General features: G+C 56.4%; 5 protein-coding genes across 8 annotated transcripts; 2 read left to right on the top strand and 3 right to left on the bottom strand.

Moving 5' to 3' along the window:
• Positions 1 to 139: 139 nt before the first annotated feature.
• On the top strand, positions 140 to 3635 carry ZSWIM1 (zinc finger SWIM-type containing 1). Of its 3 annotated transcripts, none has more exons than XM_002928051.4 (2): positions 140 to 189; positions 1165 to 3635. In XM_002928051.4, the coding sequence occupies exon 2, from the start codon at positions 1311 to 1313 to the stop codon at positions 2679 to 2681; it is 1371 nt and encodes a 456-aa protein (XP_002928097.1). In that variant the 5' UTR covers positions 140 to 189; positions 1165 to 1310; the 3' UTR covers positions 2682 to 3635. The 3 variants fall into 3 exon arrangements, with proteins under 3 accessions (XP_002928097.1, XP_011234159.1, XP_011234160.1); XM_011235857.3 differs by having other exon boundaries at positions 155 to 347; XM_011235858.3 differs by having other exon boundaries at positions 155 to 458.
• An 11-nt stretch (positions 3636 to 3646) lies between these two features.
• On the bottom strand, positions 3647 to 5082 carry SPATA25 (spermatogenesis associated 25). The gene is made up of 2 exons (XM_002928052.4): positions 5012 to 5082; positions 3647 to 4626 (listed from the first exon to the last, which is right to left on the bottom strand). The coding sequence occupies exons 1-2, from the start codon at positions 5064 to 5066 to the stop codon at positions 4016 to 4018; spliced, it is 666 nt and encodes a 221-aa protein (XP_002928098.1). The 5' UTR covers positions 5067 to 5082; the 3' UTR covers positions 3647 to 4015.
• A 1136-nt stretch (positions 5083 to 6218) lies between these two features.
• On the bottom strand, positions 6219 to 8012 carry NEURL2 (neuralized E3 ubiquitin protein ligase 2). The gene is made up of 2 exons (XM_002928053.4): positions 7245 to 8012; positions 6219 to 6479 (listed from the first exon to the last, which is right to left on the bottom strand). The coding sequence occupies exons 1-2, from the start codon at positions 7984 to 7986 to the stop codon at positions 6364 to 6366; spliced, it is 858 nt and encodes a 285-aa protein (XP_002928099.1). The 5' UTR covers positions 7987 to 8012; the 3' UTR covers positions 6219 to 6363.
• A 259-nt stretch (positions 8013 to 8271) lies between these two features.
• CTSA (cathepsin A) lies at positions 8272 to 14181 on the top strand. Its single transcript, XM_002928054.4, has 15 exons — positions 8272 to 8411; positions 8593 to 8780; positions 8923 to 9034; positions 9303 to 9353; positions 9444 to 9530; positions 9743 to 9898; positions 10214 to 10305; positions 10625 to 10709; positions 11294 to 11385; positions 11473 to 11551; positions 11634 to 11773; positions 12407 to 12482; positions 13116 to 13205; positions 13384 to 13488; positions 13762 to 14181. Exons 1-15 carry the CDS (start codon positions 8358 to 8360, stop codon positions 13843 to 13845), a joined length of 1491 nt encoding a protein of 496 aa, XP_002928100.1. The 5' UTR covers positions 8272 to 8357; the 3' UTR covers positions 13846 to 14181.
• Positions 14025 to 23970, bottom strand: PLTP (phospholipid transfer protein). Of its 2 annotated transcripts, none has more exons than XM_002928065.4 (16): positions 23721 to 23970; positions 23001 to 23111; positions 22814 to 22913; positions 22010 to 22138; positions 21603 to 21758; positions 20558 to 20621; positions 20429 to 20492; positions 19665 to 19756; positions 17978 to 18154; positions 17829 to 17888; positions 16449 to 16613; positions 16286 to 16353; positions 15195 to 15237; positions 15037 to 15100; positions 14875 to 14951; positions 14025 to 14427 (listed from the first exon to the last, which is right to left on the bottom strand). In XM_002928065.4, the coding sequence occupies exons 2-16, from the start codon at positions 23098 to 23100 to the stop codon at positions 14296 to 14298; spliced, it is 1491 nt and encodes a 496-aa protein (XP_002928111.1). In that variant the 5' UTR covers positions 23101 to 23111; positions 23721 to 23970; the 3' UTR covers positions 14025 to 14295. The 2 variants fall into 2 exon arrangements, with proteins under 2 accessions (XP_002928111.1, XP_019664383.1); XM_019808824.2 differs by lacking the exon at positions 23721 to 23970 and adding an exon at positions 23451 to 23689.
• Between the last annotated feature and the right edge of the window lie 149 nt (positions 23971 to 24119).

Genomic DNA, 24119 nt, shown 5'->3' with positions numbered 1-24119 from the left:
CCTAGGAACAGGGCCCGCCCACAAATCGCCCGGCTACGATTGGTCTAGGCCCCAAAAACCGAACGCGAACTCTTCAGGCCATTGGCCCGAGTCACGGCGAAGCTGGTGCCGCGGTTGGTGAGCCTAGAGGTCAGTCAGAGTCAGAGGCAGGGTCAAATAAGGAGAAATGGCGACGGAGCCAGGCAGTGGGTGAGTGATTTCTGAAGGGGTGGAGGTGTGAAGCGATTGATGACCGCGGTCAGCCATGACACAGCTCCCAAAGGGCTGGGAGGTTGACTTCTCTTCTGGCTCCAGCCGGACTCGGAACGGGAACGTCTGACATCTACATCCTCCCACCCGGGTTAGAGGTGAGAGGTCAGAGGCTGCGTCCCCTCTCTGGTGTTGGGACTTGAGATACTGTGGAAAGCAATCAGGACCCCGAGCCAAAGACTCAGCTTCCAGCTACTTACGGAGTAATGGTGGGCAAGTCACTTAACCTCTTTGAACCTCAGTTTCTCATCTGTAAAATGGGGACATAACCCGGTTTGGGACCAAATAGAGGAAACATTTGAACAGAGTACTGCAGTTCATAGAGGGATTTATGGAGAGGCAGGAGAACCCATGCACATTTGATAGCCCCTGTTCGTGGTTGAAGGGCTTGAGGCTCAGAGGTAGTCGCTGACTTGCCCAGAATCATATAATTGGGGGGGGGGGAGGCAATTACAGTTCTCTTACATATACTAGGACCAAATGAAAGAATGGATGCCAAGCAGTAATCTGTAAATATAAAGTGCTAAATAAATATTTAAAATGCTCTTTAGGGGGGGGGGGAAGACCATATACAGGTCTAGCCTTCACACCCACTTAAATCTCTGGGAACTGAATCTTCCCATGGCCAGCTTATCAGTTAGGTCTCAGCTCCAATGTCATCCTCTCCCCCCACCCAGAGAGAGCTTCCCTGGCCACCTTAGCTAAATATCTCTCCCTCTCCCAACTTACTCTCTACCTGTTACCCAGTTTTGTGGTCTTTGCAACCTTCATTGACTGTTCTATTTTTATCTGTTTATATGTTTATCATGTATCTCCCCCAGAACAGTGCTGGTACACAGTAAGCAGTATTGTCTGGATGAATAATTGAGGAGCCAAGCCCCTACTCTCTCCTTAAAATTCTGTTCCTCTCCATAGGCCCATCTTTGGAACAAGATCGGGGAACTACATTCCAGCCTCAAGCTTCAGCTTAGTTGGAGCTTGAGATCCTGAGAGTCTCCTGGACAGCAGCCTTGCAGAGAAAGCGTTTTGACCTTGGCATCTAGACATCTCCCATCTCCCCCATGGCCCTGACAATGCTGAATGAGCTCCTGATTGAGGACCCAAACCCACCTCTGCTGCTGCATCAGGTTAGCAAGACTGCTCAGTTAGAGACCCTCAACTACCAGAGCTGCTTTATGCAAAGTGTCTTTGCCCATTTCCCTGAGATCTTATTTATCCACCGGACCTATAACCCAGTGGGCAAGGTGCTATATACCTTCCTCGTAGATGGACCTCGGGTGCAGCTGGGGGGTCATCTCGCCCGGGCAGTCTACTTCGCCATTCCTGCCAAGGAGGATGCCGAGGGCCTGGCCCAGATGTTCCAGGTGTTCAAGAAGTTTAACCCAGCGTGGGAGAGAGTCTGTACCATCCTGGTAGATCCCCACTTCCTCCCGCTGCCCACCCTCGCTATGGAGTTCCCTGCAGCCGAGGTCCTGCTCTCAGCCTTTCACATCTGTAAGTTCCTCCAGGGCAAGTTCTATCAGCTGTCCCTGGAACAGCCTGTGGAGAGGGTGCTCCTCACTTCCCTGCAGAGCACGATGTGCTCAGCCACAGCCGGCAACCTGAGGAAGTTGTATACACTCCTGAGCAGCTGCATCCCTCCGGCCCAGCTGCCCGAGCTCCACTCACACTGGCTGCTCAACGACCGCATCTGGCTGGCCCACCGCTGGAGAAGCCGAGCTGAGAGCAGCCGCTACTTCCAGGGCCTGGAGGTCACCACCCGCGTCCTCAGCCAGTTCTTCGGCACCACCCCCTCTGTGGAACAAGGCATGGCCTCTCTGCTCCGATACATGCAGCAGAACGCGGGAGACGAGGCAAGCTTCAGCCCGGGCCTGAGTGCCCAGAACAATCACGCCCCCTTAGACATCAGCCCCGAAAGCCCCAAAGTGGAGCAGCTGGTAGAAGCCCGCATCCAGCACTCTCTCAATGCCATCTGCACGGGGCCGGCAGCCCAGCTCTGTCTGGGTGAGCTCGCTGTGGTCCAGAAATCTGTGCACCTCATCGGCTCCGGCTCAGAAAAGGTGAACATCCAGATCCTGGAGGACACCCACAGGGTGCAGCCCCAGCCCCCTGCCAGCTGCAGCTGCTACTTTCACCAGGCCTTCCACCTGCCCTGCCGCCACATCCTGGCCATGCTCAGTGCCCAACACCAGGTGCTCCAGCCCGACATGCTGCCAGCCCAGTGGACAGCAGGCTGTGCTGCCAGTCTAGACAACATCCTGGGCAGCAAGTGGAGTGAGACGTTGGATAAGCACTTGGCCGTGGCTCTCCTCACTGAGGAGGTGGGGCAGCTCCTGCAGCAGTGCAGCCAGGAGGAGTTTGAACGGAGGTACAGCACCCTGCGGGAGCTGGCCGACAGCTGGATCGGCCCTTATGAGCAGGTCCAGCTCTGATTACCCTCCATGCCCAGAGATGCTCATGTACACATACACGCTCACACTATTGTATTTCCATGGGCCCTCCTTCCAGGAAAGGACAGGGGTCTTCTATTCTGCCACAGCTTGTTACCTAAAATGTATCTAGTTCCTAAGACAGGAGTCAGCAAACCTTTTCTGTAAAGGGCCTGGAAGTAAATATTTTAGACTTTGCTGGCCACAGTCTCTGTTGTATATTCTTGGTTTGGTTTTGTTCGGCAGCCTTTTCAAAAGGTTAAAAACCATTCTTAGCTCAAGGGCCTTAGAAACAGGTGGTCCTGCTTCTAGGATAAGACACTGGGTAGAGATCAAGGGCAGGGGCTTGGTAACAGCTTCCCCAGTCATTAGATGACTCGCCTGACCCACAGGGGAGAGGAGGTAGATCCCAGCTTTTGCCCTCTAGGCCCCACCCGGAGGTCATTAAAGTCAAATGTTGCCTATTCCAGCACTCATCTAGTTTTTTGTCTTCTAGAAGGCAGTAGAGCAAGTATTGTGGAAAGAATAGACGTTGGAGTCCGACACTACGTACAAATCCCGGTTCTTTCTCTGCCTGATTTTTTACTAGCTCTGGGATATCAGGCAAGTCACCTCTCAAAGGGCTCAATCTGTTCATCTGTAAAAATGGAGATCCTCACAGCATTGGTAAGATTAAAGGAGAGCCTGCATATAATGGGCCCATGACCGGTGGGCGCTCAAGTAACTGTTCATTTTCCTTGCCTCTGGTCTCATCACTTGATCTCAGCTGGCTGGGAAATGTAAGGCAAGAGGAAAATTCACATTGCCTAGGACTTTGTATAAGAAATCTTGATCGAGGGGCGCCTGGGTGGCACAGCGGTTAAGCGTCTGCCTTCAGCTCAGGGCGTGATCCCAGCGTTATGGGATCGAGCCCCACATCAGGCTCCTCCGCTATGAGCCTGCTTCTTCCTCTCCCACTCCCCCTGCTTGTGTTCCCTGTCTCGCTGGCTGTCTCTATCTCTGTTGAATAAATTAATTAATTAATTAAAAAAATTTAAAAAATTAAAAAAAAAGAAATCTTGATCGAATCCCAAAACAATACAAAAGAGGCCTCCACTCCAAGCCAGGCCTCCTGCCTCAGGTAATTTTCACTGTAACTACTCTGAGAAGTCCTGTCTCCTGACTTAGTGGTATCTAGAGAAACTTCCTGGGGTCTGGGCCCTGATGAAAGACTTGTATTGACCAGAGTGGCTCAAACAACCACCCTATCCCCATCCGTGGCACAGGCACTCCCGATTCTATCTGCCCAAAAACCATACAGAGAAGCCACCCTATGTGTCTGGTGCTATTTCATCCAGCTACAAGCAGGAGCCAGGAGGCTGGCCTCTCCTGGATCTCATTAGGGGCATTTGCCCAGAGGCTGTGTGGGCACATGCCTGCTCCCACCGCGCCCCCTCCATTGCCCCCTCTGGCTCCGGATGGGCCATCATGAAAGCTTGAGCCGCCCGGATCAGGTCCTCTTCCCGCAGGCCTGGGACAGGCACGGTGGGGATGCCAGCGATCATCATGGCCAGGGTAAGGATGCAGATGTCAGGCTGGGAGCTCGCCTCCTTCCCCCCTGCCTCAGAGGGCATCGGTAGAACCCCTGGTGACAGCCCACACAGCAGCAGGGGCCCAGGCCAGCTGGGGCCGCCCAGGTGGGGAGCTCTGCTTCTGGGGCAGCCGTCCTCCCAGCCCAAGCTCTCGGGCTGCCTTGCGTGGGGGAATTTGTGGTTGTATCGGCCATACTCCTTCCGCTGCAGTGTCTCCCAGCTAGGCCCCCCAGGGCAGCCCCTGGCTTCTGGCACTGCCAGGGCCGGGCCCCAGGCCTGGGCTTTCTGGCTCAGTGGGCCTAGTCCACCAGAGGCCACCACCACTGGCTCTATAGGACTATAGATGCCAAGGGATGAGCCCGGAGAAGTAGCCCCACCTGTAGAGACAGGAATGAGATGGAATGTTATTCTTGGTGTCTTTCAGGAGGGCCTGAGGGGCAGGGCATAGGAACAGAGCACTGGAAACAGGAGCAATTAAGACCAGCCCAACAGGGCTGTCTAGTGGCTGGGAACTAGGTGTTTTAGTCATATCCGCACCCTCAGTCCCCAACACCGAGTAAGTAATGGAGAAGTGTTTGTTGAGTGAATGAGTGAGTGAGCAGGTAGCCACTGGCAAGGACTTTTGGAATGGCTTTCTTCGGAGAATTGACTCCAGGGCCAGCCCAAAAATGTCCAGCAGAACCTCCACGTCCCCAGAGCCAGGAAACAAGTTCTCACGGAAAGTTGTGGTATCCGCTCCAGTTCCAGGAGCCCCTCTCTCACCTTGGCTGGAAGGCAGAAGACCTTGATGAGTTTGTGGAGACATGAAATAGGACATGGCTGCCCAAAAGCCCCCGTTTGTGAGGGAAAAGTCTCTGCCTCCTGTCCTACCCCTTCCACCATTCTAGAATGTCACCTCATAGTCCCTCCCCTTTACACCTGGAACCTACCTCACAGCACTGACCTGTTCATTCTAAGAACCTGTGTATGACAATGGGATGGGGTTAAAAGAGCACTGGACCAGGAACTGGACATTCTAGGTTCTTACCTCTACTTTGGGCAAGTCACTTGGACAGTTTTGTTCCTTGGTAATCTCCTCTGTAAAGTGGAAGTAAGGACTACCCACTCCCTCACCAGAAGTTGTGAGGATTAAATGAGATTCTCTGTAATGGAAGCAAATGATCAGAGATACAAATAACGAGGCGGGTGCTTTGTGCTCTGCAGTACGAGAGAGGGAACGCTCTGCACTCATTCTTTGCTCTGTGACTTTGGAATACATTCCCATCTCTAGGATTGGTTTCCCATCTGCAAAATGAAATCATTGGTCCAGGGCACTGGGTCTCACACTGGGATGCACATTAAATTCTCTTGGGAGCGTTTAGAAATACTGATGCCCACCCTCATCCCAGACCAATTAAATCAGAATCCCCAGCTCAGACCCAGTTAGCAGTATTTCTCGAAGTCCCTCAAGTGGTTATAATATATGCCAAAGTCAAGGCCTCTATTCTAGGGGAATGCTTTTCAATCCTGCTGTACATTAGAATCTTTGGGGAGCTTTTACAAAAGAATGTGTAGGCCTAATCCTCCAACAAGTGGAATGGGAATCTCTGGAGATGGGGTTTGGGGCTTCAGCTCCTTAGTTTATCCCAGATAACCGTAATGAGTAGCCAGGCTAGGAACCACTGGTCTAGGTGATGTCTGTAATGCTCTGCCTAGGGACGCCTGGGGTAGCTCCATCGGTTAAGTGTCTGCCGTCAGTTCAGGTCATGATGCCAGAGTCCTGGGATCAAGCCCCGCATCAGGCTCCCTGCTCAGCAGGGGAGGCTGCTTATCCCTCTCCTGCCCCTGCTCGTGTGCGCTTGCTCTCACTCTGTCTCTCAAACAAATAAAATCTTTTTAAAAAATAAATAAAAATAAAATGCCCTGTCCTGCTCTGACCTGCTGACCCACAGCGATTCTACAAGAAGTGCCCCTCACAGGCTTCCAGGGCAAGGAGACCCTCCAGTGATCGGTGTCAACATCGGCTGTGTTTATTTCCAGGCCTGGCTGGCAGCAGTATGGCCAGCTTCAGGCCAGCCACAGCGCCAGGGCTAGGACACGCTCCTGTGGCCCTGCTCCAGGGCGGCTGCAGGCCTTTACTCGTACTTGCAGAAATCCTTAAGTCCTTTCGGCAGGTGGAGCCCATCAATGGCCAGCCGGTGCACCACACTCCTCTGGATGACCAGGCGGCACAGAGTCTGCAGGGACGGCACTGTGGAAAGAAGGCTGTCAAAGGCAAACTGAACTGGAGGGGGCTCTGAGGCTGAGACCCAGAAGACCTAGGTCCTGGTTCTCCCTTTGTCATTAACTCGGGCAAGTCCCTTCTGCTCTCCAGGTCCAGCCTGCGTCACAGGGCTGTTTATGTGGTTGACCTAAGCACCTCTTTCAAAACCTCCACAATGTTGCAGCCCTATTTCTATATGAACCCTCCCTTAGCAGTTGCCAGGGGTACAGGTAGTGCCTGATTCACCGGTGCATGCCCAGCCTCCAGCACAGGTCTGACACAGAGTGGGTTCTAGTTCACTGAATTCATAAAATGATCAGAGGTATAAATAAAGGGCTTAAGAGGGCTATAAAGGACCAGATCTCACGAATAAGATACTCTCGATCTGGGGCCTATGATGACTTTAAACTGGTATGCCCAAATCTAGGAACATTCGTTTAATAAAAGAGCACACAATTTTGAAAGCAACCCAGGTGTAACATCAGTTTAGAATCCCTGCCCTAGCTTAATACAGAAAATACTGGCAAAGCAAGCAACCTGATGGATCACAGCTGAGATGCTAAAGGGAGGCTCAGAGCCAGGGAGTGACTTGTCAAAGATCCCAAGCAGAGGCAGAATTTGAAGTCAGATTCCTCAATTTCTAAACTAATGTTTGACGGACAAAGGCCTTGCTAGCTGGCTTGGGAATCCTAGCAAGTTCCTGTCCCCGCACTGGGCCAGGAGGGGTCGCTGCTCAGGGGATGGGATACCTACAGCCGTACTCGAGCTGGACCAGGCGCACGCTCTTGGTGGAGGCAAACACGTCCACCACTGCGTAGAGGGGCTGGGCGGCTGGCAGCCCCCGGGCGCTGGGGCCCATGTCCTCGCCGTTGATGACGATGTGCATGTCGGCCGTGCCGTCCGGGCGCGGGCAGAAAAGAACGCCCAGGCGGCTGCGGCGTGCGGTCGGAGGCAGGACGTTCAGCTCATACAGCTGATCCAAGAGGTGGCTGTAGAGCCCGGGCCGGCTGCGACCCACCAGGCGGTCGCGCGGAATGCGAAACTGCTCAATGCACAGATACGGCTCCACCAGGAGGGCCGGGGGGCGGCTGGGGGCCAATGCCTCGGCCTCCGGGCGGTCCTCCCGGGGCACGCGGTTGTGATGGCGCGTGATGGCGAAGACCCAGGTGTGGCCAAGGCTGACCAGGTCGGGCAGCGAAAACTCGGGCACGGCGGCCAGAGTGGAGGGGTCTAGAGCGGTCAGGCCGAGGCGCAGGTGCCCGCACCAGCCCAGCTCTTTCTCCTCGATCTCGACCAGGAATACCTGGCCTGGGGCCAGCGGCTCGCGACTGAAGCATACGCCGTGAGCGAAACTCTCCACGCGTGTGGCCCGCGTCCCGGAGGGGTCCACGCGGATATTGGCACCGTGCACCTGGTGGAAGCGGGTGGGAGGGGGCTCGGGGCGCGCGGATCTCCAGGCCGCACCCAAGTCCACGGGGTCGGAGACAGCAGCCATCTCCCGGCCACGAGACAGGCCGGCGGGCGCCGGGGACTATTTTGGGCGGCGTGCTCAGAGGGTGACCGCGGGGACACCAAGTAAGGTAACCCTCCCATCCCCCCGACTGCCTTCCCCGAGGCTCTGCCCTGGGGTCCTAGCGCCTCTTGCTCAGCCATCCAGCCTGGACCGGGGCCCCCGGGAGGCTGGGGGATCCTGGCCGCCCACTTCTGGGTCGTCTGATGGCTGGCGCGCGCGAGACGACCTGGGAGGACTGCGGACTCTGACCCCGCGCAGGCCGCCGTCTGCGAGCCACCGGTCCCGGGGGTACCAGCGAGGCGCCGAAGGATGACTGTCACGTGACGCCGGCCCCCACGTGACTCGGACTCCACATGACCTTCCGCTGCCGGGCCCCTCCTGGAGAGCAAGGACGCGGGGGAGCAGAGGTGAGGACAGCCCTGGAGGCTGCAGGGGACCCGCAGCCCGGGGCGGTGCGGCGGGTGGGCGGTGGGGCCGGGCCGGGGACTCCTCTGGGCTCCGCGCCGCCAGCTTGTCCGCGGGGCGGGCACGCGGAAGCGCCGAGGAGCGAGGGAGCGCGGAAACAGGCGGCCCCGCTTCCTGCCGCAGATGGTCGGAGCCGCGCTGTTGCCGTCTTTGCTGCTGCTGCTGCTGCTGCTCCTGCCCTGGGCGCCCCCGGGCCAGGCAGTGCCGGACCTGGATGAGATCCAGTATCTGCCCGGGTTGGCCAAGCAACCGGCTTTCCGCCAGTATTCCGGCTACCTTCGTGGCTCCGGCTCCAAGCACCTCCACTACTGGTCTGCGGCCCTCCCTCCAGAGCGGGGAGGGGACGGGGCGCGAGCTGGGGGAGGGTCTGAAGACCCCCGAGGGGGCCTGGGAGCCGGGAGCACTGGAAGGGGCCCTCCGCCTGCACCGACCCTGCTCTGCCTCCCCTCCCAGGTTTGTGGAGTCCCAGAAGGATCCCAAGAGCAGCCCTCTGGTGCTTTGGCTCAACGGAGGGCCGGGCTGCAGCTCCCTCGATGGCTTCCTCACGGAGCACGGCCCCTTCCTGGTGAGTGGAAGGCCACTGTCTGCCCCCTAACCAGGAAGGGGAGAAGACCGGGCGTCCCTAAAGGAAAGGGCTGGGGAGGAGGGAGAACAGGACTTGGAAGTGTTCCCAAGTGTGCCCTTTACCTGAGCCTGGGTTCCCTCGTCTGTACCATTGGCTTGACTATCCGTACCTCTCAGGGGTTTTGCCCGAATGTGGAGTGCCCAGCACAGGGGCCCTTTTCCTTCCACCCGCTTGGCCCTTGGCACTTAACCATCTCTCTCCTCCTCAGGTGCAGCCAGATGGTGCCACCCTGGAGTACAACCCCTATTCTTGGAACCTGGTATAGACGGAGCCGTGGGTCCTGTGGGGGTGTCTGGGCACTTGGATGGGTTGGGGAGCCTTCTTCAGTTGGTTTTCTCCCGCCATGTAGATTGCCAATGTGTTGTACCTTGAGTCCCCAGCTGGGGTGGGCTTCTCCTACTCTGATGACAAGACTTATGCAACCAATGACACCGAGGTGAGCCCCATGCCTGCCCAGTGCCCCAGCCTCTCTGGTTCTCTAACGGTGGCGCGACCCGGGACAGTCCATTTTCGGCTCTGTCACAAGCTGTGTGCGGTCTTGGCGAAGCCACTTCCTCTTGCTCAGAGTGGGTGGGTGTCATTATCTCTGAGGTTCTTTCAAGCTCAAATACCAGAACCTTTTGATTGCCTCCCTCCTGCTGTCCCTAGGTTGCCCAGAGCAATTTTGAGGCCCTGCAGGATTTCTTCCGCCTCTTCCCGGAGTACAAGGACAATGAGCTTTTCCTGACAGGAGAGAGCTACGCCGGCATTTACATCCCCACCCTGGCCGTGTTGGTCATGCAGGATCCCAGCATGAACCTGCAGGTACAGGGCGGCTGCAGGAGGGAGTGAGGCAGCTTATGGTCATGGCCTTTTGGGTAGCGAGGTCAAACGGGCCATCTTCCCTGTCCAACCTGGTCTGCTTTGTAACATGCTTGCCACGGGCTGGCCTACCTCTGCTCCCGTGCCTCCCACGACAGGAAGCTCACCTGTCAGCCAGCCAGCTCTGTTCTTTGCTTTGAGTGGCCTCCCCACAAACCACCTTGGATTTCAGTTTCCAGGTGGCTGGAGGTCTGGGTGTTGTCAGGGGAGGCTCCTCCTCTCCCTCCAGATGACCTGAATGCCCTGGGTGTTTCACAGGGGCTGGCTGTGGGCAACGGGCTGTCCTCCTATGAGCAGAATGACAACTCCCTGGTCTATTTCGCCTACTACCATGGCCTTCTGGGGAACAGGTATGGGACGGGGCAGTTGGGCAATCTCCAGGATGGGGCAGGTCATGAGATCTCAGGTCTGCTCTCCAGGCACATGATACCCCGGGCCCTACCCCAGTTTATGAGCAGGAGGTGGGGGCTGGGGTTCCTGGAAGTGTTCGGTGCTGAAGGGGACTGAGGAGGCCTGGCAGGATGGCCCCAGAGCAGCGAGGTTTGGAACCTACATACCATCCCCTGTGATCCATTTCCTCATCCCCTGGGGGCAGGTGGTGGTAGGAGGTTGGAAGGAGAGGGTGGGGGGCCCGCCTTGGGCCTGAACACTTTCATGCATCTCCTACAGGCTCTGGTCTTCCCTCCAGACCCACTGCTGCTCTCAAAACAAGTGTAATTTCTACGACAACACCGACCCAGAATGCGTGACCAATGTGAGGTTCTGCCCCCAACCTCTGTCACCCTGACACCCCCAGCCCTGAGAACAGGACATCCCCTCCTTGGGGACTCCCTGACCCCATCCCCTATGGCTTTCCTATTGTCTCGTCCAGCAATTTGGTGTTTTCTAGGACACATCTAGGAATGTGTTCCTGTCACCCTTTCCTGTGACTTTCTGGGCAAACCCTATAACCCCCCGGAGGGAAAGGATCTCTCACCTATTGAGCACCTACTGTGTGCCGGGCACGGGGCTGACATAGGTCAGCACAGATTGTTTAATCTTCAAGATTCTCCTTTAAGGGAGATTGTATTGTCCACATTTTCCAGAAGAGGAAACTGAGGCCAAGAATGTTAAAGTCCTCGCCTGAAATCACAGTGCTAGGAAGTAGTGGCACCAGGGTTTGGACCCCCGGGGTTGGCAGACTCCTTCCACTGAGCCTCAGTTTGCCTACCTGTAAAAAAGTGGGGGAAGGGTAACGACAAGAGGTGAAGTAGGAGAGGGATAATCTTGGGATGCGTTGGTGAGGTCCTGGGGAGGCCAGGGTCCCGTGACACGAGGTGGCTCGGCCTGTCATTGCAGCTGCAGGAAGTGTCCCGCATCGTGGGCAACTCCGGCCTCAACATTTACAACCTCTACGCCCTCTGTGCTGGGGGTGTGCCCGGCCATTTAAGGTAGGCCCCTCGGTGAGCCCCGGGGGGTGGGGGGGCTGGGCCAGCCCCGCCTGGAGGCCGAGGCACCCATCCCCACTTCACTTGCAGGTATGAGAAGGGCACTGTCGTGATCCATGATTTGGGCAACATCTTCACTCGCCTCCCGCTCAAGCGGATGTGGCATCAGGTGTGCAAGCAAGCTCACGGGCTGCTTCCTGGTGGGGGTGGGCCAGGGAGGCGAAGACCCTGACCTAGGTCCGTGCCCCCAGGCACTGCTGCGTTCCGGGGATAGGTTGCGGATGGACCCGCCCTGCACCAACACCACGGCAGCCTCCACCTACCTCAACAACCCTTACGTGCGGAAGGCCCTCCACATCCCTGAGCAGCTGCCCCGCTGGGACATGTGCAAGTGAGGCTCTGGGGCCAGCCATGGCCCGGGCGGGGGGGGGGGGGNGGGTTTCTCAGGGGTGGCACTCAGGGAGGGACGGCGAGCTGTGCAGGATGTGTAACCCCTTCAATGGATTGATGTTTTTGCCAGTTCATTCTTAAATGGCCACATCGGTTGGTAAAACGGTGGTGTGCTGCCCTGGTATTTAGTAAACAGACCCTCTCCCCCAAACCCACTCCCCCACAGCCCCCAGTTGCATGGATCTCCTGTGACCCGTGTGGGTAACAGGGTGGCGCCTGGCACAGTGGGGGGCCCCTGAGGTCCATTCCGATGGGTGGGTGCCCCTGCCCTACTTTTGGTAGCGCTGTGGTTCCCACACCTGTGGGCCCCTCTGCACTAAATGCCAGTTGTGGACCAGTCACTAGATGTTCCTATATACATTTCTAAGCTGGAGGGGGGGTGAGCTGAGGACCTCTGAATTCCAGCCCCTCATCCAAGTAAGTCCTACAGAGGTGACATGAGGAGGGGACGGAATCCCAGTTCTGCCTCCTGGGCTGGAGCTTAGAGCTAGGAGGGGATAGGAGAGGAGGTCTGCTCTGTGACTCTGTCTCCCTTTATCCCGTCTTCCTGGGGCCTGCCCCCGTGTTCCCGCAGCTTCCTGGTGAACATACAGTACCGCCGTCTCTACCAAAGCATGCAGTCCCAGTACCTGAGGCTGCTTACCACGCAGGTGAGGGGCCAGCACAGCTGGGTCCACCCGCAGCCTCGGGACCCGGGAGCAGCACGATAAGGCTGGGCCCCCTCTAGAGTGCCACTCCGGACACAGAAAGCTGAAACTCCGAGGAACGAGGTCCAGTGACCGGCAGGGTCATGATTTGAACATGGCTTTGTCCCCACGCCATGCCACTCTGTTGTCGGAGACTTTAGGTGGGGAAGAGCTAGTGAGAACGTGTTACAGACAAGCAAATGGAGGTCCAGGGTGGGAGAGGGCCTTGTCCGAGATCATCCAGGAGACGGAGCCGGTCAGGACCGGGTTCTGTACAACAGTGCTTAGAGCACGAGCTCTAAGGTCAGGTCGCCTCTGTGCAAGTTGCTTTACTAGCCGTATGACCCTGGGACAAGTTTCTCATATCTTGAGACTTGGTTTCCCCACCTGTAAAATGGGGTTAATAATAGTATCTACCTTCATACGTAAAGCATTTAGTAGAGAGCACTGAACATGTAGGAAACAGAAGACAGGAGCATTTCCTGCTTCGTGCTGTTCAGCTGGGCCCCTTGAATTCCCTGAAGGTGTAGGGCTTGAACCAGGGAAGGGCAGGGGTCTGGGCTCATTCCAGACCCTCCATTCCCTCCCCTGCTCCAGAAATACCGGATCCTGCTCTACAACGGAGATGTGGACATGGCCTGCAATTTCATGGGGGATGAGTGGTTTGTGGATTCCCTCAACCAGAAGGTACGCTGCAAGGATCCCGGCTCTGGGGAGGGATGGGGCGGCTGGGCCTGGCAGCTGGGCTCTGCGCAGATAGAAAGGGCAAACCTGGGGAAGTTCCAGGCCCCTGAGGCCTTGCTGGCAGCCGTGAGGAGAGATGATGGGGCGGCAGCAGGCTGCTAAGTCTTTCCTGGTGGGGCAGATGGAGGTCCAGCGCCGGCCCTGGTTAGTGGACTACGGGGACAGTGGGGAGCAGATTGCTGGCTTCGTGAAGGAGTTCTCCCACATCGCCTTTCTCACCATCAAGGTAGGGCCTGGGCCTGGTGAGGGCTGGCTTGGCTGGAGGGGTTGGGGCAAGACCCACCTGTCCTCTCCTTCCAGCTCACTCTTACACTGGGTTACCGGGTTACCATCTGGCCCCAGAAGAGCAGGTTTTCGGGCGGGGGTGGGAAGAATGCAGTGCTTGGGACAGGGCTGGGAGAAGAGGAATGTCACTGGCTGAAGGGATCCAGTAGGATGGAGGAAGCACCCAGGGGCAGGGGTTACACAAGAAGGTGATCTCACAGAGCTTTGCTCCTAGGGCGCTGGTCACATGGTCCCCACCGACAAGCCCCAGGCTGCCCTCACCATGTTCTCCCGCTTCCTGAATAAGCAGCCATACTGACGGAGACCAGCCCCCTTCTGCCTGATCCAGCCCCTCTTGCCCACCCCTCCTGCTAGAAGGGAGGTCCTCCTTTATGCACAGTGCCCCTGTGGGGCAGGTCCCTGCCTCCAGAACTCCCCCACCCCCCTCCACAGCCCTCTGCTTCCCAGACCAGGCCCTAGTGCCTCACATAGACAGCCTGGGGGAGTTAGCACTTTATTCCTGACTGGGGTGGGGCCTGGCCCCCTCCCTTCATGCACTGGAACACAGCAGAGCTCAGGACAGCCCACGGGGAGGGTGGACGGACTGTAACTGATGGATTAACTGATCATGGAATTAAATTGGGTACAGCTTAAAGCCCTGTCTTCTCTGTGGCACTGGGGATTAGGACACTATAGGCTGGGAGGGGTTGGGGGAGGGGATGAGAGGCGTCGGAGTCCTGAATGCCCCTGCCAGGGTGGGCTTGAGGACTCACGCAGCTGCCGTGGAGGGCGGTGGGGCACTGGAGGCCAATGGGTCCCTGGTGTTGGCAGGCCGATTCTTCTCAATCACCTCTCGCAGCCCTTTGGCGAAGTGGAGGTCGGCCCCAATGGTAAGGAAGCCCTGTGCGGTGGGGCAGAGAGGGGAGTCTGTTCATTCCATCACAGAGAGTGAAGTTTTAAGATAGAGACAGAGTCCTTAGCCTTGAGGGGTTCTCAGTTTAGTGGGACAGGAGGAGCAGCAAAGAAATTCTTCTAGCTCCCTGTGAAGGGTGTAAAAGAGGCCGCAGGAACACAGTCTGTGGAGGTCAAGGAGGGCTTCCTAGAGGAGGTGACCTCTTAGCTCAGACGTTCAGTATGAGTAGATAGTGGGGGTGGAATCCGGGAAGAGGTTTACAAGGTGACAGCACAGCTGGGCAGAGGGCTAGAGAAGTCTGATGATGGAAGATTAAAACGGGAGGGGCCGCTGATGAGGGAGGGGCTGGGGTCAGGTAGCAGAGTTCGTCGGTTGTGAAGGAGGAACAGGAGGAACGGGAGGCTGCCCTCCTCCATCACCACCCCCCCTACTCACCACGTGGTTCGTCACCACCTCGCGCACAAAGTTCATACCCTCGGGTAGTGGGATCTGCACCCCCCGCCACATCCGCTCTGTGGGTAGGAGCAGCTGGCTCAGCCTGGGTCCACCCAGCTCCCCTCCCCTTCCCCTCTCCCACCTCCTGCCCCCCAACCCTACCATTGAGCATGGGCATCACCCCAATCTGCAGCATGGTCTTCAGAGGGGCCTGCAGTGGGATCAGCTGGGAGGGGGGAGGCAGGACGTCAGGGCAGCCAGCGGGAAGGAGACTTGCCTTCCCTGACCCGGCCGCGGCACCCCCACCATCCCCGACTCACGGCCAGCGACTCCAGGGCAGACTGGTTCGAGTAGATTCGGAAGCTACAGGAGACAAAGAAGTGTCCAGTGGGCCCAAGGCCCGGAAGCTTCCCCCTCCTCAGGCCACCAGAAGCCCCCGAGTCTCAGTCTCAGATGCTCCCACCTCCACACCTGTCCGGGGGCTCTGCCACTCGCCAGGTGTGCAGCCTTGGGGGCGTCGTTTCTCCCTCTTGCGGGTCCTTTTCTCCAAGTTACTACTTTTAATTTGTTGACCACTGCCCGTACACCAGACTTATGCTGGCCGCTTTGCATGTACGTGCACGGTTTGTGTTTATTTAACAAAACTTACAGAGCGACTCCCTACCAGATACTAAGCATGTTACAGAAGTTAAATATTAAGATACTTTAAAATGCCAGCTTGACTTCATCCTCCTGACAATCCTAAGTAGACACTATGAAACCGTCTGTACTTTTTAGATGAGGCCGATCAGGCCTAGAGAGAGTAAGTCATTTGCCTGTGGTCTCACAGCTGGTCAAGGGCAGAACCTGCCTCTAGAATCTAGGCTCTTAACCACGACCCTGCAGTATCCCATTTAACCCCTGGCACACTGGAACTTTCTGCAGACTGTTGCGCCTTTGCACTTGGCAGGGGGAGCCCTTAGCTCCCTGTGGCTAGCATGGTAGGGCAATTTCCCCCACATTTAGCCCATGAAGGAAATGAAGATACAGTGACTCTTCTCAAGATCACAAAATTGGGCGGAGAAGATACAGTGACTCTTCTCAAGATCACAAAATTGGGCGGAGGTTTCTACCCGAACCCCTGCTGTTAGGCTCTTCGCTGTGTGACTGTGGGCACGTCCTTTAACCTTTTAACCTTGCCGGGCCAGTTTGCTCATCTCTGTTCTGCCTGCCTCTGGGTCATAAGACAATGCAGAGAAGTTATACTTGAATAAAATGCATTTGTTATGCATGAACAAAGACCCTAGCTCCCCAGTGGCTATCGGTCTGAGTGAATTTTAGCTCCCCAGTTGTTGGGCAGGTGCAATTATCCCGAAGGCACGGAGATTGAGGGAGGTTAAGCACTTGCCCGAGAGCTTGGCCAGCTGCTTACCGGCGCAGGTCCAGCTGGGTGCGCAGCGCCTTCCCCCGGAGTGCCATCTTGGCGCTGAGACGGGCGTCCTGCAGGCAGGGGGGTTGGGGAAGTGTTACCGACCCACAGGGTCCGCAGCACACTCATCCCTGACCCTCAGTGGCCCCCACTGTGGTGCCCGCACCATGATCATGCTGGACAGCTGGACCTCAGGCAGGTCGGGTGGGACCAGGGCGATGGTGACACTGGCCGTGACAGAGACTGTGGTACCCGAGGGCTTGATGGTGCAGCGAGGTGGGGCCAGGACACGCAGCTCCAGCTTCAGCGGGGAGTCGATCACGGCTGGGCTCTAGGGACAGAGTAGGGAGGGCGGGGGAAGTCCCAGATCTGTTGCCCGATGAGCCCCGGGAGGGGAGATGGGGTGGCTCACGCTCTCCCCGCTGGGAGTCCAGACACAAATAGGGGGACTGGCGTGGCCTCCCAGACCCTTCAGAACTGTGTCTCGCCTCTGTGCCTTTGCTGACAGGAGGGACGGAATGTGTCCTTTTCCTGCTTTCCTGAGTTCTCGCTAGTGGGGATCCATCTGCAACCAGACTCCTCGGGGACAGTGTTTGCATCAAATATCCCCGCCCTCTGCCATCTCGCCCTGCTCTGAACTGCTGTGCTCTTTCTCCCATAGGCGCTGACCAGTACTTCACCTGTGTTAGCTCATTTAAACCTCATCATAACCCTGTGAGGCAGGTATTATCATACGCATCTTTGAGATGGGGAAACCGAGGCACAGAGAAGTTAAGTAACTTGTCTAGGGTTCTGTAGTCATCCAGGTACAGAACCTGGGATTCAAACCCGGGCAGTCTGGCCAGAGAGTCCATGCCCCTACCAACGCTTGGCCATCAGGTTGATGGGGACGATGGCGATGACAGCAGTGGGGACAGCAGCTAGTGTTTCCTGAGCACTTACCTGCACCAGGGGCTGCTCTACTTTCTTTACATGAATTGATTCAGCTAATCCTCACGACAGCCCTGGGAGGTTGTGTGGTGGAGAAGATTCAGGGCAGGTCCTCTAATGATCACTGAGATACTTTTTAAATTTTGACTTCCCGCCCCTCTCCCCATGAAACAAGGGAAAATAATAAGCAAAAAGAATACATCAGGGGCGCCTGGCTGGCTCAGTCGGTAGAGCATGCGACTCTTAATATTGGGGTCACGAGTTCCAGCCCCACAATGGGCATAGAGATTATTTTAAAAATAATTAAATAAACTTTAACTTAAAAAAAGAATACATGCGTCATTGTCAAAGTCCCTACACTTACTGAACTGAGGTTCTCCGCCTGCCCTGCTCGTAGCTTCATGAAGAAGAGAAAGAAGTGGCAAGGGCCTTTCACAGACTTGGATACGAGCTTGACAAATAAGAGGACTTGGCCACAGGCGGGAGATCAGGCCTTCGGTCTTCTCCATGGTGGCCGCGGGGGCCTCTGCCTGCACACCTCGCGCGTCCCCTCACTGGCATGTGGGTGGTATGGTCGCCCACCCTGGCCACGTCCCTACCTCCCGCCAACACTCACCAGCAGGACGATGCTTCCAAAGTAGGTGGCCCTCAGCAGCATGTCCAGATCGTGCGGCACCTGCAGAGGGGAATGAGGGGTGAGGCAGCGCCATCTGGAGTTCTGGACAGGGCCCCTCTTGCCCATCCCGCGGACAGACTCCGGCATACCTTGTCCCCCACCAGTGACAGCTGCAGGGCCCCCGCCCGGAAGTAGCTCTCCATGGCAGAGTCAAAGAAGAACTCCGAGAAGGCCACGTACACCATCCGCTCCGCCTCCTGCAGTTGGGGCTCTACCGCCCTGTTGAGCAGGCTCCAGTTCCCCTCAGCCAGGGGAAAGAAGGCCCCCTGTAGGTGGGGGATCAGGGTCAGCCTGGCCCAGCACTCAGATGTTCCCATGCCAGGTGCCAGGCGCTATGAGGGGCGGTGGGGGTGGGGCCCAGCTGCGGTCTTTAGGGGGACTCCTTAGCATCAATCTCTCCACCCAGCATGGGGCTTGAACTCACGACCCCAAGATTCAGAGTTGCGTGCTCTAGTGAGCCAGCCAGGTGCCCCCGTTAGGGCACCTCTTAAAAGCATTCAAAGGAGGGCAGCTGGAGTTCTGCAAGGGAGCACTCCCATTAGACCAGAGAAGGGACTCCCAGGAAAGGGTTCGGGGAAGAGGTGGCATGTGAGTGGGCCTTGAAAGATACGGAGCAGGAAGGATAAAAGCTGCTGTTTACATTCACATAGTACATTTTTTTTTTTGCTTCACATTTGTGTATTGTAAATTACAGACATAACACTGCACACCCAGATATTTCAGTCTTTGCTTCTAAAATACCAGCACAATTGTCCACAGAACTGCAATACCATTATGGAACCAAATAAACTCAATTCTCACATATCATCAATGTTCAATGAGGAGAGGTTTTCCAAAAACCAATTAACATCACAAGGCATACGTTAGACATAATCGGGAGAACTGATATTTGCAAGTCTAAGAATCTATTATATTTTCCCTAGGAAAGACAACAAAATGCATAACCTCCCTTGTACACTGAAAAGAAATAGGGGAAATACTTTTTTCCATAAAATCATCAGGAAATGGGCAATGTAAACCTACAATTATGCACGAAGGACTTTCTCTGTAGCTGTGTGGAGAAGTACGTCTGAATGTTCCAGTGTGACTGTTTTGTTGGTGGGAATGTGAATTTACATAGTGCTTCTTCCATGCCCTTGACATAGGCTAACTCCTTTCATCCACATAAAACTCCACGAGGGATGTTTTCTTACTCTATTATTTCCATTTCCATGTTAGTAAGAAACAGGCTCAGAAAGGTTAAGCCACTTGCTTAAGATCATGCGGCTAGTAAGTGGCAGAGCCAGGACCTGAACTTCGGCCTCCATCTGTGCTCTGAAACTGCTACCCTCCATCTACTACACAGAGCACAGCAAATGGCCACATACTAGCTGTGTGACCTTGGGCAAGGGACAGCACCTCTCCGAGCAAGTCTCCGCCTCCCCCAAATGAATAAAACATGAGTGCCTGAGTCCTGCAGTTGCGAGGGTGAAATGAGAGGATGTGCGTAGAGCTGTAGGTCCACCTGCTTCGGGGGAGATGGGGAAGGGCAGTGCACGAGCAAAGGCCCTGAGGTAGGAAGCAAGGGGTATATCTGGGAAAGAAACAGGGTGAAGTCAGAAAGCTGGGGCCAGACCCAGGAGTTGAACCTAATTCTGGGGCAGTGGAGAGCCACGGCACGCTCAGCAGCCGAGTGGCCTCACCAGAGCTGTGCCTTAGGGGGACAAAACGAGCCACACAGGGGACAAGCAGGAGGTCTGGTTAGGTCAGAGACGCCACACCAGCCAGGCAGCTCACCCGGAATTCCATGTCCAGATTGCTGTCGGAAGCCACAGGATCCTTCAGGAGGGAGTAGTCAATGCCAACCAGCTCATCCACCGAGCTGCGAACTGTGGGGAGGAGCTCAGTTACTCAAGCTGCGCGAGGCCGGGCGAGGCGGTCACCCTCCTGGGCCTGTTTCTCATCCACAAAGCGGTGATTATAAATTTTCCCTCAGAGGGTTGTTGTGGGGATCAAATTCGTTTTATGTGGGAAGCACTTAGTGCTGAGCGATATGAATGACGACGCCCACCGCCACCATCCCCACCCCTATTACAGGGGTTTCATCAGATCACTCAACAAGATGGCAAGAGATTCCCTTCCCTCCTTGGTTCTCCCTGGCTCCTCCCTCCCTCCCCATGCCTGTGATCTCTACCCCACAGCAGACAGAGGTTGCAGTTTAGGAAAAGGGAATTCATGTCAGTTGAGCATCTAGTAAGTGCAGGGTCCCAATGATCAGCAAGCCCATATTGAGGACCTTGACAATCATCACTCAGTTAATCCTCAGAACAACCCCCACGAGGAGGCATCGCAAGCCAAGCGACGATGCCACGGCCCAAAGAGAAGTGAGTACTTACCCAGGGTCACATGGCCAGTCAGCAGCAGAGGCCATATCTGAAGCCAGGCATGGCAGGGCCCTACTCTGAGGCCCTGCCTGGCAGCTGCATACCCAGCCTCCTCCTCACCCCCGTTCCAGTCCCAGGCACGGCCCAGAGCTCCCCTCCCAGCCAGTGCCAACTCACCAGGCACAGTGTCCAGGAGGGAATTGAGGAGCACCATTCCTGCGTGGTAGAGCACGGGGCAGATCTGCGGGGTGGGGTTTAGAGTCAGCAACTTCCAAAGAGAGGGCACCCCCCCCACCACAGCTGTACCTGCTGGTTGAGGAGGAAGCGCATCCCCGAGGTGATGAATGTGGAGAGGAACTCATACACCTTCCTGCAAGGAGGGGAGAGACCACATGAGCCCAGACACTCTGTCCTACCCCAATCCAGATCCAGGAGAAATCAATGGCCAGAGAGATGGGGAGGAGGTGGTTCAACTTTGACCTGTATTACCAGTTCTTTAATGGAGGTTTTCCAAATCCCCTCACTAGCCTGATTCTCAAGACCTCTCCTAACCCCTGCCCCCACAGCCTAATGAATTTACCCCCAGTTCTTCAAACCTGCTATAAGCATCCCCACCTCCAGATGCTTACTCGTGCTCTCCCTTCCACCCTCAATGTCCTTTTCCTGTATTTCCCTCTGTATGGGCTCAGATGCTTCCTCTTCCAGGCAGTCTTCCCAGATTACCCTCTTCTGAACCCCTGCAGTTCTCAGTTCCTCCCTCAAAGCCCTGATGACAAATGTTTTGTCCCTTCAGCTAGGCTCTGAGTTCCTTTATGAGTCCTCGGGGACTGGCGTATACTTTATTTGTTGAGTAAATAAAAACTTGACAGTATACCAACACCAGATGATAAATCCACCATCTTGTCTCTCCCACTCTCTTTGAGAGCTATCACAAAGTCCCCTTCTCAGCCCCAAACCTAAAAATTATGTTTTTATTAGTGGTAGTAAGAGCTACCAATTATTGAGAACTCAGTTCACGCCCAAGTGTGCATACTGATTCTCACAACTAGTCTTATCCGGGAAGCTAGCCGCTAATATGCCAGGTACCGTTCTAAGTATTTTTACATATATTAGCAACTAGTCTTCACAACATCTTACAAAATATTTGCTATTATCATCCTCATCTTACCAGTAAGGAAATTGAGGCGCAGTGCTTCAATGACTTGCCCAAGGTCACAGAGCAGGGAAATGAGGGTACTGAGAGTTGGACCCAGTTGGACGCAGGCTCCGAAGCCTACGCACTTTGCATTGCACTAGGCAAACGGGCAGTGAGGCTCAAAGGGGGGTGCACTGGGTTGAAGATGGGGCTTACTTGAAGGTTCCCCCGAAGGCCGCGTGCATTCTGGAGACTGAGGCCTGGCAGGAGACGTTGGACACTTTGATACGGCCAGTGGCATCCCGGGAGAGCTGCAGAGCAGTGCGGATGGACACACCCTCGGCAGAGGCATTGATATAGCCCCCATCATAGCTGCAAGGGGGTGTGGGGCAGTCAATGTCCAGCTTGGAGCTTAACCGTGTCTTCGCCACCCCCCTACCTTCACTTCTGCAGTTTACTAGGCATTCTGCCAAACCCTATACACCCTTATGAAGTGGGTATGCTTGTCCCTATTGTACAGGTGAAAATTGAGACACAGGAAGGCTAAAGGATCGTCCCCAACCCCACAGCATCCCAGCCCTCCCAAGCCACCCTCCAATCCCCAGAAGGTGCCAGGTCCTCACAAGAACCAGTAGAGAAGCTGCCTCCGGAAGCGCAGCCCCAAGGACGCGTTGCTGATTTGAAGCACCAGCTCCTGCTCCGGCTGGAAATGCAGCTCAGAGGGCGTCAGCTGCAGCTCTGTGACCTTCACCCTGCGGGAAGCCTCAGGGTCAATTTCAGGACCACGAAGAGGGAGTCCCACCCAACCACACAGGAAACTCATTCCCTCCTCTTCCAGTCCAAGCCTGGGGAAGCTGAGGGGGGTGGAATGAATTCTTCCATTTCCCCTCAAGTGCCCCCAGCCTGGATTTGGACAGCTCAGAGATGAGCTTCTCTTGACCCACGTGTTAAAAGTGAGCTTCACCCCTTCTCTTTGATGACTTATTGCTGGCACTCCCTTCCCTCCCACACCCTGTGATTGCTTGACCTGGTCTTTTCACCAAAGCCTTTGATTTTGTCTTTATCAGCTGAGCTGCATATCCCATATCTCCTATCCCCACCGTCCCAAGGAAGACTCTTGTCTCTTGTTTCCGGGGCCTCCCCCATTAGCTCCACCCCGGGCCCTAGACCCCACTCTCATCCATCGGCAAGTTTCGTGACTCCCCCTCTCCGGTGCTCTTTGGCACGCCTCAGCCCCCAAGGCTTCTGTTTTGCGGTTTAGTCCCGCCTAAATCGGCGGGCTTGGCCTTTATATTCTCCGCCCCATCCTGTTCTTGAGTCCCGCCTCCTCGATATGGCCACGCCCCTACCCCACCCACTCCGTTTCCCCGGCGCTAGGCCCCGCCCCCCGGAGTCCGAGACCCCGCCCCCCCGGGTCCCCTGCTTACTCCGAGATGTTGTAGTAGAAGTGGCCCTCCCTGCCCCGCAGGTCCGGAATGGTAATGGTCTCCAGCTCTTGTTCCAGAAAGCGCAGGCCCTCCTGCTTCACTGAGGTAGCAGCGAGACCCTTAGGTCCTGCGCCCACTACTGGGGCGACCCCTCCCTCATCGGCCCTCACCCCGCCCCGCGCCTTACCCAGCTCCAGCGCCTTGGAGGTGACGCGGATCTTGCAGCCGGAGAGCTCGGCTTGAGCGCCTGCCAGAAGCGCTACGAAAAGGGCCCCGAAGAGGGCCATGGCGAGCGGGCCTGGGGTGGGGTGGGGTCGCTGGAGTCATCAGGGCCGCTAAAACCCACTCCCCGGTTGTCCGACCAGAAGAGGACTGGCCGGATCGTTACCCTCGAAATAGCTCTTCAGGGTACTTGGAACCAATTATATTGCCTCCATTTGGCAGATGCAGAAACTGAGGCTCAGAGAGGCGATGCGACTCGCGCTTTGGCTCCCAGAGGATTTGGGGCACGGGGGAAGGAGAGGCGATATCCTCGGTTCCCCCCCGTGCACCCGCCGCGTGACGAGTTTGGACCTCCCGGGGACCAGCGCCCCCCCCCACCTCCCCTTTCCTTTAGCAGAGGGAGGGCGCGGCTTGCCTGTTACCATGGAAACGGCTGCACGCGCATTCCTGGGGGGTGGTTGCGGTCTCCCAGGCCCCGCGCCGGGGGAGTAGAGGGGGCGCCTGCCCGACCTCGGGCTCTCGGGTCTCCCGGCTCCGCCGGGTCCTAAATCCCTGCCATCGGGATTCGGCCTGATACCCCCCAAATCAGCGCCCTCCTTCATAGGATCTCTTCCCCAGCCCGGGTTCAGTAGACCATGCGGTTCAGCGAGAGCCTGGGGGTGGATGGGGACGCGCCCCAACTCACTGCGGCGGAGCTGGGGGTCGATGCGGTCACGTGGGGCGGCGGGCTGCGCAGGGGATCCCGGCGGCGGGGTCTGGCGGGCAGTGCTGTTCCAGCCGCCTTTATAATGCCGGGCCTCTCCGACCCCCCTCCTCGCTCCTGCTCTCCCCTCCTCCCTCGGGGGTTGGGAGGGGACGGGGCGGAACGCTGGCAGCCGGGAGGGCGGAGAGGGCTGTACAGAGCCCCGTGACAGGCCGGGCCGCTGTCAAGACAAGTGGGGGACCCAAGCCGGGAAGGGGGGAGGGAAGTGCAGGAATTGGCCCGCCCTATCCCAACAGTCCTTGCTTCTCTGGGACCTTGGTTCAAATTCCAAATGCCCATGTCTTCCTGTATGATCCTGAACGTGGGTCACTTCACTTGGGT

The sequence above is a fragment of the Ailuropoda melanoleuca genome, chromosome 13 (assembly GCF_002007445.2).
Source record: "Ailuropoda melanoleuca isolate Jingjing chromosome 13, ASM200744v2, whole genome shotgun sequence".
NCBI classification, from domain to species: Eukaryota; Metazoa; Chordata; class Mammalia; order Carnivora; family Ursidae; genus Ailuropoda; species Ailuropoda melanoleuca.
Note: the sequence above shows the minus strand (reverse complement) of the source record. Positions and strands in the feature narration are given on the sequence as shown.